General features: G+C 34.8%; 1 protein-coding gene across 1 annotated transcript; it reads right to left on the bottom strand.

Moving 5' to 3' along the window:
- Nucleotides 1-2,400: 2,400 nt before the first annotated feature.
- On the bottom strand, nt 2,401-10,601 carry LOC103718096 (receptor kinase-like protein Xa21). Its single transcript, XM_039116350.1, has 3 exons — nt 9,396-10,601; nt 4,029-5,471; nt 2,401-3,010 (listed from the first exon to the last, which is right to left on the bottom strand). Exons 1-3 carry the CDS (start codon nt 10,447-10,449, stop codon nt 2,574-2,576), a joined length of 2,934 nt encoding a protein of 977 aa, XP_038972278.1. The 5' UTR covers nt 10,450-10,601; the 3' UTR covers nt 2,401-2,573.
- Nucleotides 10,602-16,322: the final 5,721 nt, after the last annotated feature.

The raw sequence follows: 16,322 nt of genomic DNA, 5'->3' as shown, positions 1-16,322 counted from the left end.
GAATGGAAAAATTGAGCGATGATCTAATAGATAATCTCTAATATTTTTTATCTTTTAATTTTTAAAATTTATTTATTTATATTTAGTATATTTCCTATTGGACTCATTAACCGTGTGAATAGTTCTAAATTCAATAACTATGCACCACTGCCCCATTGCTATACCCATATCATCCATCGATAGTCCTCTGTACCCTTCAAAGCTATCCTTGCCCAATTGCAGCGCCGCCAATGATCATTCTTCTCGATCATTAAGCCCGGGCAACCACCACATCGTGGCTCGCTAGGTTTTTTTTCTAAGTGAGAAAATTGGGTTTCGATAGCAAGGTCAGATTAATTCTAATCCATCTTGAATTAAGAATATAAAACACCTAGTCTAACCTATAAATTACATTGGAATTAAGAGAGATGGATTGAAATTAGAGTTCAAATTAATTCCAGTACAATGTAGTTATAAGATAAACTAATCTTGCAAGTCCTTATTCTTTCAAAAAAAAAATTAAGAAAAATATTGTTAGAGTGTTTTATTTTCCCATTTTTCATTTTTTAATGTGTAATGAATGGTGTCAAAACTTTCAATGTTATATGCTATTGTCATTTTTTTCTTATGCAGATTTTTTTAGATTCAAAGTAGAAATCTTGTTCTTAGTACTATGTCACATTAAAAGCTTCAATCATCAATCAACGATTTAAGTAAAAGGATACTATAAGTTGGGGAAGCTCAATTTGTTTTATAGAAAGCTCAAAGAGGTTGAAAGCTTAGAGAAGCATGAAAAAGCCTAGAAGAACAAATTTCAAAATTAGAGATGTTTTTTAAAGAGTCTTGTAAGTTTTTGTAGTGGATGAGTTGACTTTGAAGAATCATGAGTTGACTCTTGCTGAGCACGAGACAACTCCAGCATAAGTCGAGTCAACCCCAGAATGGTTGCAAATAGAAAATAGAAGGTAGTGAAAACCACGAGTCGATCCTAGTAGATCATAAGTTGACCCCAAGCAAACTCAAGTCGATCTCATAGTGACCACAAGCGAAAGATAAAATATAGTAAAAAGAAGCACTTTCTCAAGTCGACCCCTAAACAAGAAGAACCAACCCTTGAAGATCATAGGTTGACTCCTAAAGAAGTCGAGTCGACCTACTTGCGCTTGAGAACAGTAACGGCTATTTTTTTTACAAAAACAAAATGGTCATATTCACTTTCAACAGCTTTTTCAACCGCTCCAACAGTTAAAAATGGCTCTCCAACAACTTTTAAGTTTATAAAGAGTTTTGAAAAACCCAATTTACCTCCCTCCTCTTAGGTTGTCATCTTGGGCAACATATCTTATTTTAGATTGGAATTTCATGCATGGAATCTTATACAAATGAGAAGAAACTTACAGCCTCTTTCCAAATTTTGCTTTAAAAAATCTCTTTTCAAATTTATTTATGAACTAGTAGTGTAACAAATATGGATCCCATATCATATGAGATTTGAGTACCGGTTTTTTGTCTCCTTTAGTTATAAGGCATTAAGTTAACAATGAGGTATTAACCAGTTTCTACATAAAATCTCAGCGTTAGAAGCAATACTTAGCAAAATATTGGGGTAATGAAGGAAAACGCTCGCAATTTTTATAAAGATTTCAAAATTTTCATTTGTTATTTTTGGAGAAGATTAAGTCGAGTTGAACTCATACTTGGGTTTCACGTTGTCGGTTGGGCTCCAACTTCCAACCACTTAATTGTTTCTTTCTGTATTGGCCGACTTTCTTGGATCATTAGTAGTCCAATGATTTTAGTTTTATTTTGCCTAGGCCTAGCCATTATTAGATCTTAACAAGCCCGATAGCTTTAGTTAATTCTTTGACTAGCTCTTTATGAATGTTTGTATATTGTTGTTAATGATTTTGATCGTCGGATGCTATTATTCTATCATGATAACGAGCTTTAATAGCTTTAGCCATTGGAATATGAGATGTCTCTCTATCATGATTAAGTCTTTGGGATGTCTCTATATGAGAGAGATCAGACCTTTTAAGACCTAACACAATAATGTTAAGTAGCCATAGAGAGACACATCCAACACTATGTCAACATCATCTTTTTTCTTTTATTCCCTTTTGTTGGACATATCAGAGCGAGTTCCCTAAGGATCTGCTGCAACGCTAGCACCACCAATACAGATCAGGTCCATCGTTTTTTGCGGAACTTTGACTGAAGCCTATGCTTGTGGGAAACACAATGCGCGATATATATATCTCGTATTTTATGTTGTTTTCTTCTATTTTCAATTCCAGATGTATGTTGAAACACTTCAACAAGGGTCATAAGCATACAGTATAGATTGATGCGCATCATGATAAATGCTGGTACATACTTTAATTAGGGAAGCAAGTATATTATTGTACATATCTCGGTTCATCCTGGTACACACCACAATATACTCTTGGCTTGTCTTTATCTCTAGAGACCTGTAACTATGTGTTTTTCCTCACAATGACTGTTTGCAGTTCATTACTTTGCAGTATATATTAGTATATCTATATATGACACCAATATGTGCAACACTATCCTATAACTGATCATAATATTTCTCAAGAAGATACATTGTAGTTGTTCAATTGAGATATCTTTGAATTCTCATACGGTAGATCTCCTAGAAGTGTCTCCCTGGCGGCATGCATTATTTTGATGACGTCTCCCAACTTCATTCGCTGCTGTGGTGATTTCTCGGTGCACAAGAGACCTATTTTAATGATTGACAGCAAGCAATTCTGTGCCTTCTCTCTTGCAGTGATTGCACTCTGACAAAGGAATTTATTTATTCCATTCTCCTCGTTCAGCAGTAAAGCCGAGTCTAGTACATCCATTACATGTTCAGGATATGCCATCTTTACAAAACTACGAAGGTCTCCACCGTCTTTAAATGTGACATTATCAGTGGGTCTCAGTCCAGTGCACATCTCTAGCAAAAGCATTCCATAACTGTACACATCCCCTTGAGTAGAGACTTTGCTGCCCATGCCATACTCTTACAATTCATGAAAATTAAGAATCAATTAGTTATTTCACACTGAAAGTAAATAGCGAGACTCCATTGGCTTTCTAAAAAATGAGACTCTTGTTTTCATAGTTGACTGATCATAAAATTGCTTTACATAATTAAATTCATTCATAATGATTAAAAGTCTCGAGTTCTATTCTTTACGGATGTTGTTATATAAGAATTGCCATTGATACATGAAATAAAGAAGAGTTGGTTATAGAAATAGGATCCATAGTTGTGACAATAATATTTTAGTTCTAACATAGTAGAAATAGGAGCCATAGTTGCGACAATAATATTTTGGTTCTAACATAGTACAGCCATATATAACATGCTATTAAAAGAAAATCAATCTCAAAAAAATAATACAAATGTTCACATCGTTGAAAAATAATCAGTATAGCTCAAACAAAATTAGGTTGGTACTTGCATGATGTTATTGCTCCAAAAACAAAAATTCTCACAATACTGGACTGAGTGTCTATAATCCCCCTCCCTTTCTGATGATATGCTCTAATATCCTCTTGACTAGTATATGACCAGAGTCTTTGTAAAATCATTTACATATTTTAGCATAGGTTGAAATGAGTAGAATATCAGAAAATGGATGGGCGAATTTATCCTAGTCGAGGTAAATAATAAAACCTTCATTTTCAGAAAAAAAAAGGAAATAGAGAACTTGTAAATAATAATCTCATTCAATTTATATAGATTGTGTTTTTCATGTGCATCAAAAATAACAATTTTTGTTCATAGCTAGAACTTTTAAAAGTCCTCATAATAGCACAAGGTCTCTAATATTTATTAGTCAAAACACATGTACTTCATAAACCATCCAACTACTAAACTGTAACTTGGTCGGGTCGCATATTATACATGCGTACATGCAAATTGATTCAATATTTAAAAATATATCAAGGCCTTTAACGAATACAGTATAATTGAAGAGTAATGTAAGACAAAATATCATCAAAGACAAATGTAAGCTGAAAAAGGTGATCACCTGGAGCAACATATCCGATGGATCCTTTTATTCCAATAGTGTGGCTTGTCACTAGAGAAGAATCCCCACAAGATGTGATCAGAAATTTTGCGAGTCCAAAGTCGCACACACGAGCAACCATATCCTTGTCGAGAAGAATATTGCTTGGCTTCAAATCGCAATGAACAATTGGTGCGCCGCTGTAGTGATGTAGATAGTCCAAAGCCGAAGCCACATCCATTGCTATGTTCATTCTTTGAAGAAGGTTCAACTTTTGCAACACCTCCTCCCCATCCACTCTCGGGTGCAGCCATCTGTCTAAACTCCCATTCGGCATGAACTCAGTAACAAGAGCCAAGAAAACATTACCATTGCGATCGAAGCTAGAGCAGGCTGTCGAGATCTTAAGGAGGTTTCGATGCCGAATGCTTGTCAGGATTTTGCATTCAGCTTGGAAGATCTTTAAAGCCTCTTGTTGATGATGATGGAGTACCTTAATAGCTACCTCCTTTGGCTCAAAATTCACCACTCCCTTGTACACACAGCCAAAACTTCCCTCACCAATTAGATTAGCCCTAGAGAACCCATCAGTTGCTCTTGCTAACTCAGCGAAAGAGGTCTTTGGATACTTGCCCTCTAAGGGATGCAGAGGCAAAGATATCTTACTCCTTGGCTTCCGAAGTCTCATAGCACACAAGAACACAACAACTAGAGGTACCACAATTCCAGTTGTGATGACTACTGTTAGTGCATGAGACTTGTGTGGTCTCCTGAACTCGGGACATGTTTGCAAGTCCAACGCATGGTTTTCTCCACATAGGTTCTGGTTTCCAATGACCGACACCAAGCTTGCATTCAGAAAGATCCCTGCATTTGGTACGCGGCCATCGAGATCATTGAAGGAGAGATTCAGAAGCTGCAAATGTCGAAAGCCCTCAAAAGATGCTGGAATTGTCCCGGACAAGTTATTGCGAGAGAGATCTAGTACTGTGATACTGTTCAAAGAGCTCAAAGAAGTTGGAATGGCCCCCTGGAAAAGGTTGCCTTGCATATAGACGTACTGCAGGACCTGACATTCTGAGAGAGTGTCAGGAATCTCTCCGGACAATTTGTTTTCTGAAACATCCAATGTTCCAAGATTCTTCAGCCTGCCAACTTCTGATGGCAGGGGCCCAAACAATGAGTTATGCGACAAGTTAAGGTAAATTGTAAGGGAAGCAAGGTCTGTAATTCCCTTGGGAAAGGAGCCATAAAGCTTGTTGTGGGAGAGATCCAAGAGTACCAACTTCTGTAGCTTCCCAAAATTTGAGGGTATTCCTCCTTGCAGACTGTTCTGATCTAAATGGAGTTCAAGCAACTGCGTTAGGTCACCGAAAGAGGATGGAAGAGCTCCTGTGAATTCGTTCTCGTTCAATTGCAAGATCTGTAGTTTCTGAAGCCTCCCGATGGTTGCAGGAATGGCACCTGTGACAATGAAATAAGTGCATATATTGATGGTGATTTGTGAACAAGCTTGCACAAATGACTAGAATTTGGTTCATGGGTTGCACAATTTTATTGATGGATACCAAATAGGAGAACATGATAAAAGGATATATCATCACTAATTTGTTTATGTGAGTAATAAAACACATATTGTTGTGACAAGTGATTCATGTTGTACCTCAGGTCTAGAATAGACAATTGAATTTAGCAAACCAATTGGACAGACTTGTTTTATGATCTAAATGATATGCATTTCGTTTACTTGCTCCATGACAGAGATAGGTTAAGAGGAAAAGAGATATATAAGTTGATTAAGGTTGTGTTTGTTATCACTTTCAATTTTTTTAATTCTTAAAATAAAAGATAAAGTTCTCTTTTTATTGCTTTAAATTTTTAGAAACTTAAATGTGTTTGGTATAGTGAGTTGATTTTTAAAAATATAAATATAAATTTTGTGGTGTGGTGAGGCAGTGGAATGGTGGTGGTTGCAATGGCACCTATGGTGGCAGTGGTAGTTGTGACTAATGGTAAGGGCAATAATGATGGCAACATTGTAATTGCTTGTTGGTAGCGGTGGTTGCAGTGGCGATGGTGGCATGGGGCAGTGATGATGGGGATCCCAATTCCCAAGCTGACTTTACAAAAATCATGCAAGCTAAATATTAAGAAGAAAGTTTAGAAAGAAAAGTTTGTACATTTATATGGCTCCTATCTGCACACCGCATGAGTGCATAAATGGATGGTAATAATCCCAACTTTTTATCAAAATAATGATGATAGTGATGATCATATGCCAAGCTAACAGGGAAGATGTCCCCATTGTATATGAAGCTTTAATAATCCTCCTTCCCCCAAGGTCTAAATCATGCATGTGAAAGTATAAACGAGTCAAGATAATAATTAGGAACAAGTCACTTCCATCTGGTTCTCTTGCTTCGTTTTCTTCTTTCTAATCTCTTTCGTTCTTCTATATTTTCTTGCTTTGTTTCCCATAGTAACTGGGAACATATGATTATTCTGTTTGACTTCAATAAATTCGATGGTGGAAGGATCTCTTATCTTCTTTCCACTTTCTATTAAGGACATCAGATCTGGTACCATATTAATGAATCGGTAAACCCAAAAATCTAAAATACTTGGAGACTTGAAGAAGAGTTAACTCTATATATATATATATATATATATATATATATATATATATATATATATATATATATATATATATATATATATATATATATATATATATATATATATATATCTGGTACCATATTAATGAATCGGTAAACCCAAAAATCTAAAATACTTGGAGACTTGAAGAAGAGTTAACTATATATATATATATACCCATGCCCCTCCTTTGGTTCTCATCTTAGGCAACAACATACAAGAAATTTCACACAAAAAAATGAAAAAAAGTTGTTTGTGATCTTTTCTAGATTAGATTTTTAGTGGAATATTCAGAAAAGGAAGAAAAGTATTTCATTCAAAAAGAAAAATTCTCCATGCACAAAAAAAAATGTACACATAAAATAATTGTTCAAAAAAATTCCACTTTCTTTTGGAAACTCTGCATGCATAAAAAAGAGAAAATAATTCATTCATAATATTTTCTCCATGAGCACAAAAAATAAAATAAATTAGATTTTTATTGGGTCCATCAAAGAGGAAAAAAAATGTTCAAAAAGAAATGAACGCATAAAAAAGAATTCCACGTACACAAAAGGGAAGGAAAAAAATTTTGCTTCTAATTTCTTTTGGAAACTCCACATGCATAGAAAAGGAAAAAAAAAAAAATTTTATCATATTATCCTCACAAGAATAAATAATTTAAAACAAATTAGATTTTTAGTGGGACTCTTTGAAAAGAAAGAAAGTAGATTTCTAGTAGGACTCTTTAACAAGGAAAAAAATATTCAAAAAGAAACATTCTACATGCACAAAAAAATTGCTCAAAAAAATTCTGCTTCTTATTCCTTTTGGAAACTCCTCATACACTACAAGAAGGAAAAAAATATTCATCCATAATATTTTCTCCATGACTAAATTAGACTTTTAGTAGAACTCTTAAAAAAGAAAAAAAAATTGTTTGCAATTTAACATTCAAAAAGGAAAAAAAATACCATATGCACAAAAAAAAATCATGCATAAAAAAATAATAACAATTGCAGGAAGTCATGTAAAAAATGGAAAGTCACAAGCACAAAAAAGTTCATAAAAATTTGAAATAAAATCAAAAAATAATTCGTTCATAATAAAGGAAAAAAATGTTGTTCCAAAGTTGTGTAAAAAAAAGAGTCAAAAAAATTTTGTTTCTTATTTCTATTGAAAACTTACAAAATGAAAAAATTTGTTTGTTATTTATTTTTTTCCCACACAAAAAAATTGAAACTTGAGTTTAGTGTTGTGCCAATTGAAGGTAGTAGAACATTGGACAACAAGTTGCCTCTATTTCTTCCTGCAATTGAAATGCCAGTCCATGCCATAATGATCGAAGTGATTGGGAGGATTAATATCGCGCCTCTATTTTTTTCATTCTTTTTTTTCATGTTCTTATTATTCTTCTATTGCATAAAATTATATTTCCATTTTCATTATCACACGGCACATCGCATGCACGTCATTTTTGTTTATTTTCAAATGGATACAGATATATATCATATGTTGAAAGTATATATGCAAATATGGATATAAGTTAGGTAGTTAAACTTCGTAACATAAAATCAAAGATATAAGCGAATAGAAAGTAAATTAATTTAGCAACATATTAATATGATCGTTTGTGTCCCTTAAAAGTTCATGATTGTTATATAAGATTAAATAGATGCGAATATTGATCGGATGCAAAACTTTATATTCATATTTGTTTTAAATGGATCAAGATACATGTTGAATATTGAAAGTACATATATAAATATAGATACAACTTGGATAGTTAAACTTCATAATAATAGAATTAGATATATTACTAATAGAAGGTACATTAAGTCAATAATATTTTAATATGGTCATTTAGTTTTCTTAAAAAAATCATGAGTTCTATATAAGACTAAATAGGATATAAATATTAATTGGATGCAAAAAATCATATCCAAATTTGTTTAAAATGGACATAGATACATATCGGATATTGAAGCTACATATATAAATATGGATACAAGTCAAATAGTTAATTTTTAAACAATAAAATCAAATATATCACTAAATAAAAAGTAAATTAAGCCAGTAATATGTTAATATGGTCATTTATTTTTCTTAAAAGTTCATGAGTTCTATATAAGATTATATAAGATTACAAAAAGAATTAGATATTCAGATACAAATCAGATAGTTGTCTATCTGTGTTTGTATTGGCAAATATAGATATGGATATGGATATTAGTTGGGTGCTCAAATATATGTCCCTATTTCAACATATTCGAATATAGAAGTGGATCAAAATGGATATCATAGAATTGAAGGTAAATTAAGTTAGTAACATGTTAATAAAATCATTTATTTTTTAAAAAAGTTTATGAATTTTATATATGATTAAACAACATTACAAAAAGAACTAGATATTTACATATAGATTGGATAGTTGTTTGTCTAAATTTGTTCGGTTGTTTCTTTAATCGATATGGATATGGATATGCATATTAGTCAAATGTTCAAATATATATCGAAATTCTGATAGGTTCGAATATGGAAACGGATCTAGATGGATATTAACCAATCCACTTCTAACCATAATCAATTAGGGTTGTCTTTGACTTGTATGATATTAAACTTGAATCGAGCTTAAAATAATAATAAACAAATCAAGTTTGACCAGACCTAAGTTCGATCAAGCTTCCCTCTAATACGCCAGTACTTCCATCACATTGAAATCATCAATCTTTCCCATTATGAAATGAATGATACCTGTGAGAAGCATCCGATCCATGTGAAGCCTGTTTAAGTTGATATATCGACCAATCTCTGTAGGAATATTTCCATTTATCCGATTCCCTCCCAGGCCTAGCCATTGCAGTTGAGTGGATAGCTTGGCTACTGAGCTTGGTAGCATGCCTTCCAACATGTTGTTGGATAGATCAAATATTTTCAGATTACTGCAGTTGGCTAAGGATGTCAGAAATTCCCAGTCCTCACCTTGCTTCGCTTCTATTAGATTATCGCAGAGGCTCACTGAAGCAAGATTTCGTAGCATACCAATATTCCTAGGCACTGGGCCACTAAGTTTGTTGTCACACAAAACAATTTCTTCGAGCCTGGAAGCATTTGGCAGCGAAATTGGAATGGGACCTTCAAACTGGTTAGAGAATGCTTGCAGAACTTGAAGCCTAGGGAGCATGTCGCCCATACTAGATAGGAGCACCCCCGAGAGCTGGTTTTCTCCAACATAGAATTTACAAAGGGAAGATAAGTTAAGAAAAGAGGATGGAATCTCTCCTGTCAATCTATTGGTGGTTACAGTGAAATGTTTTAAGCGGACAAGTCGTCCAAGACTCGAAGGGATTTGTCCCCTTAGGTTGTTCTCCAACAGGTCGATGCCTAACAAAGATGAGAGATTCCCCAGGGAAGGAGGGATGATCCCCATGAGGTTGTTTGTACCAAGGAGGAGAACAGAAAGCTTAGGGAGGTTCCCAAGCTCCGCTGGGATCTCCCCTACTAGCTTGTTACCACCTAGGCTTAAGAGCACAAGATTGGAGCAATTGGCTAGGCTTGTGGGAATAGTGCCTTCAAGAGTATTGTCCGTCAGAACGAGAAACTGGATGTTGGACAAGCGGCCAAGCTCTTGTGGGATATATCCCCGCAGTTGGTTACCAGAAAGGTTGAGCCTCTGGAGGAAGGTAAGGTTCCCTATATCTGGCGATATTTGACCAGTTAAGTTGAGGGAGTCGAGATCCAGGGCCGTGACTCTCCTAAGGTATTGAGGGCCGCCACACTTCACGCCTATCCATTTGCAATAGTGCATGGTTTGGTTTTGACTACCCCATAAGGACAAGGATTCAGGTGGATACAAATGAGCCTTGATGGAGATGAGAGTTTGCAGGTCATTAGCGTTTCTTGTTGCAATGGTGGCCAATGCAGGAGCTTGGAAGGACAAGAATATAGTGCAACAAAGGAGGAAAGAGAGATGAGTTAGCAGCGGAGATGGAGCTCCTAAAGCGGTGAAATGGTTGGAATAGGGGAGGTCCATAGTAATGACCAAGGACTATGGGCTAAGATACGAATGACCGTCGAGGTCCCAAATGCACCCACACATTATATATTTATATACAAGTCTTTAGATTAGGGTACCCCATCACTATGGACGTACATGATATGTTTATAGAGTTCAAAGGAAAACTGATTGACGAGCTCCTAATATTGAACATCATTGGGAAACTTCCTATCTACTTTAGAGATAATTAAGGTGACTACCGCTCAAGTCTATCATTTTTATTCATTTGTTAAAATCATCTAACTACTTTGATGGTTCCATTAATTATCTTTTGCATAGTTTGGGATAAACTTCAGCTTCAAATGCAGTTGCTCTTAAAAAAAGAAAAAGACTAGTCATTTCTTAATTATTTTATAAGAACAATGTTTTATTTTATGACCATTATGCTAGATCAAGGGTGCCTCTTTGACCTAGTGAACAAATATAAATTATGACCCCCCACGAAGACGTTATGGCTGTCACATCATGTCTTAGTTACTATCTTTGAGTTGTTAGTATACTTTTGGGTTGGTGCTAATTATTCGGGTTAGTAAATTTGCTGGAAATTGATAAAAATGACCTACTTTTAAGTTCCATGACTATCTTTCCAAGGTAGACCACATAGACTATTTAAAGATTTATTATTTAGATGAATCACTTGAAACTAGAAATCCCCCCTCATCTTTGTTTGAAAAGAAAGTCTTGTTTAATACTTGTTTTTGTAGGCTTTAAAACTATTTTGCACAATCTTTAATTCCACTATATACATTATCTATGCGAGAAAAAAATATATGTTTTAATTAGTTAATATTTTTTTCTGCCTTGACAACCTTATTTGGAAAGCAATGTCCCTTAAAAAAGTCAGATAAAAGATGTTTTAGATACAAGTATTAGGAAAACTCTTCATCTCCCCCAAAACCTTCCTGAAATCTCTCTCAGTTTTTTTTGCTGAACCATGGGGACAAACTTGGCCTTTCGTCGCTTATTAAACCATCTACATGCCGTGTTTGGCACCAAACATCCATATTTACACCCGTTTGGAGGAGATTTTTTGGTAAACGCATAGTAGCTTCCAAAGTATTAATGCAGTAATACGGTCATCTGCTGATATTTAAGGATGGCGTTCCCCAAGCTAACAATCATGTTGCTCAACTGTCAACTGTTTAATAAGAACACCAAACAGCAGCAGCCACAGATTGGTGCTCGACATCTACTCACTTCGAGGGACCACGTAGAGACTGTTCAAATGCTATTGTATCTAAATGCCAAAATGCACATGTTCTATGGAGCGAAATCCGAAGGTGATCTGAGACTACAAAAGACTAGACCAGTCTATAAGCAGACATCGCTTTCTTACGTAACTACTCCGCTTGCATGGAGAATACTTCATTTAGACTTGTCCGAGTCTTACGTAACTACTCTGCTTGCATGGAGAATATTTCATTTAGACTTGTCCGAGTCATCAAGCCTTGTATTTTTCTTTTTGGAGACTTCAGAAGACTTTGACCAGTCTAGAAGCAGGCATCGCTTTCTTAGAGAACTACTCTGCTTCCATGGAGAATCCTTCATTTGTTTAGAAAAAAAAAAAAAAAAACTTCATTTGGACTTGTCCAAGTCATCGAGCCTTGTATGTCTCTTTTTTGATTCCAGGTCACAATGTCAATCTCTATATAGCAGACAAGGTGCATTGACATAGGGTCAAGGGTGTTCAAACAAGCTTGTATATCATGTACACACTTCATCTATCGAAAATCATTAAGTTTTCTTGAAATATTATTTATCTTGTGTCGATTAGAATTTTTCAAAATTTTAATTTTCATTCTTAGGCATTTCAAATAAACTGTCGTAGTAAATAATATGTGCCATCTATTTGGATGGCCCAAATTGCGTTTATTCATGTGAATTATATATATATATATATATATATATATATAAAGAAAACCTACTTCATCTTTGATTTTACAAGAAAAGATTAGATCGATTTTTTTTTCCATTCTAGTCTACATTTAGTCTCTCGTAGACCAAATTGCCCCGGCAATTGGCATATAACTAATAATATATTCTCCCATATGATACTGAAAATATTTATGGCGTCTCAGCTTGAGATCAGCTCAATGCGGTATAGAAGGTTACCAATAAAAAGAGCAGCATCATTGCCAAGGAAGTCGCAATGGGGTTTGCGGGTGAGAATGGTGTCTTAGATGGTGGTGGGGAAGAGGGACTATAGAATCTAGTTGCACCACTCTTCACTCCGTAATGAAGGATTGTTGCTTAGCGTACTATATTATATAGACATCCTAAGTGGTAATGAAATGAATAACTTCCTTACTTGGCCGTAGGGATCATAACACTAGACCACCAACCCAACCATATCTTAGAACACCTGATCCTAAACTTAGACCATTGGACCATAACCTTAGACTCCCCGATCATGCTCGATCGCTCCCAATCTTCATCGATTGTGGTTGATCGTGCTTGATCAAACTCGTCAAGCCTAATCATAGCCAATCCAATCCTTCCCCAAACCCTTTTTATGCATCTTGCCCCAATCTTAGCCTAAGCAATCCTATCTTAGGGGCCAAATATGATGCATAGGTCTAATTAAACCAAAATTCCAATACTTGCACCCTAAACTCGGCCTCTATTAGATCCGAGGTAGGATTAGACCAAGCCAAGATATTATGAGTAAACCTTTGGATCCTCTGATACTCTCATCCTATGCCCCAGCTCTCTCATCATAAATGAATCCCAAGAGAAATCTTCTCATACTCTTGGGGTGCACCTTGAGAATGCCATCCCATACTTAATATATATATATATATATATATATAATAAATAGCATCTTTATAGAATAAATATACAGTAAATTATATTATAAGGATATATGCAAAAAAGATAAAAAGAAGTTCCATCGGGTGATAAGTAGCCAATCTGCAGCAGCCATAGATCAATGCGAGTTAGATATCTACTTACTTCTAGAGAAGTCCTCAGAAAGACTGTTCAAATTCCTCTGTGCTCGTAGAAGTTAGAATGGGCTTTGATGTGGGGTCGGAACCCCGACACCAGCCCGCACACCGGCCGAGCAGGGAAAGCATCCGCGTCCCTTCCAGAGGTATTGTCCGCTTTGGGGATCGGGTGAACCGGCCCAGCGGCTGCCGCCACCCCTCACGGTTTTGTCCTTTTTCTGGGGATCGGGTGAACCGGCCCAGCGGCTGCCGCCACCCCAAAAGGGCCCTCTGGAGGAAAGGTTTGCACCTCCTCATTATAAGGCACAGACCTTTCCGCTGATTAGCCGATGTGGGACTATCTGGAAACCCATCCCACAACAGGCTTGATCTATGGCGTCAAATCCGCAGGTGACTTACGACTCAAGAAGCATTATCCGGTATACCAGCAGACATCACTTTCCTTTCACATGACACATGAAATATTGTACTAATCTTCCAAGAAGAATAATTTTAGCTAGACTTGTCCAGGTTGCCAAGTCTTCTTGTTTTGAAGGAAGCCACTAAGATTAGGCGTATTCACCACGCATGGCCTACCTTGACTGCAAAAGATGACATTAACATTGGATTATAAGAAGATATAGAAAAAAATTATATATATATATATATATATATATGGGTCGGGTTGAGTCAGATCCCGATTTTTTGAAAACTCAAATTGAAACCGAACCGAATTTTTTTCGGTGCAAAACTTTTTCAAATCGAAATCAAACCAGATTTATAAAAAGCGATATAAACCGAACTAAAAAGATTGGTTCGGTCATAGTTTGGCTAGGTTTTTGGCACACCCCTAAGGGGGCGTTTGGTAACCCCAACAGGATCACCACGGTGATCTAAGATCCCCGGTGATTCGAATGCTGAGGTGATTTGATTCCCGGTGATCTAAGATCAATGTGTTTGGTGGGCCATGGTTCAGTGATTAAAAATCTCCGAATATCCATGAGTAACTTGTTTGGTATGGTATGGGATCCAAGATCACTGACCACATAATACCATAAATACACTTGATATATCTTAGATGGATTTTTTTATGTATTTTTAATTCTCATGAATTAAAAGTGTAAGTCAATATACTAATTCCTATAATAACTCCATAATTTTGTCATATATTCTACTTTTAGTAGCCCTTATCATATATTTATTAATCATATAAAATATATTATAATAAAATATTAATATATATTTATCAATATATTAATTATTAATATATCCTATAAAAATATATTTATTACTCCTATAAATTATTAATCTTATAAAAATATCTTATTTTTCATTATAGAATTAATATTTTTATTTATACTTATAACAGATTTTTTTAATACTAATAATTATTTTGATTAGAAAAGTAAGGTAAATAGAAGTAATATAGTAATATATTAAATATTTTCATTACATAAATATAAAAAATAATAATATATTTCTACTAGAATTTAAAATTATCCTTCAATAATAATGGGATAATAATATGATTAGTAATATATTATAATATAATATATATCATTAATATAATATATAATATCAATATAATATATATATATTGACATAATTATTGATGGTATATTGATATATCAATTTTTTGCTAACTTGAGGGGTATTTTTGTCTTTAACTTTCAACCCAGGATCATTGCTTTGGGGTGATCTTGGATTTCTGACCTCAAGGACGTGTATCCAATCACCGAGTTGGAGGATGATTTGAGGAGTGGAGGTGATTTAAGATCACTGCCACGTAGGATCACCATGGTGCAACCAAACACGGTGATCTCATCACCTCCACTTACATCATCCTTAATCCTAGGACGATCATCCCATATCAAACGCCTCCTAATTGGATATAGGGCCCTCTCGCCCGTGAGTTGCTCATAGAGTAAGCTTTGGACAATGCCTCCTAATCCACTATTTCTCTATGTATTATCTTTTTACCTTTTGAATATAACCATTGCTCCACCTATTACAACCAACCAACTATTTTTTGGTAAAACTATGCTAAGAGTTGTTGGAAACCAATCATAATACACAATGACCTAAACACATTCCATAATAGTGAATCTATGTATACGATAACACAAATAGTTGGCAATCATATAATGAATTTATTATGAATATGTCGTTGTGACAATACATATTTTATAGAAAAATGATGTAACAAATAATTTTTTAGGGCCTGTTTGGGCATTTAGCAGGATTTGAATTAAATTTTCTGCTGAATTTATAGGCTGAAAAGTCCATTTTAGCATAGCCCATATCAACCCAATACCTTCCCGCCCAAATTTTGTGGTAAATATTGTTGCTCCTATTGACCAGCAAGCCTTCAAATTAGAATTTAGGCTTAAAATCTTCAAACAACAGCATCGATATATTTAAGTTTAAATATAAATTCTATAAATAAAAAAAATTATAGTTATAAAAATAAATTGTGGTTGTTAAGCTTAAAATATCCAAAAACAGTATTAATATATAAGTACAATACCTCTATTTGCAAAACAATATAAAACTTTTTAATCCCAAATTAGTTTCACTGCTATATAGAGCAAAACGTCAACCGGCCATAATAAATTGAACAGCCAAAGATATATCACTTGAAGAGTATTCATGACCTATGTGAGACCGAAAAATATGAGAAAGGTAATCTGGACTCTCAAG

This window comes from Phoenix dactylifera, unplaced genomic scaffold, assembly GCF_009389715.1.
Source record: "Phoenix dactylifera cultivar Barhee BC4 unplaced genomic scaffold, palm_55x_up_171113_PBpolish2nd_filt_p 000085F, whole genome shotgun sequence".
Classification (NCBI taxonomy): domain Eukaryota; kingdom Viridiplantae; phylum Streptophyta; class Magnoliopsida; order Arecales; family Arecaceae; genus Phoenix; species Phoenix dactylifera.
The sequence above is the reverse complement of the archived record's forward strand: the minus strand, read 5'-3'. Positions and strand labels throughout refer to the sequence as shown.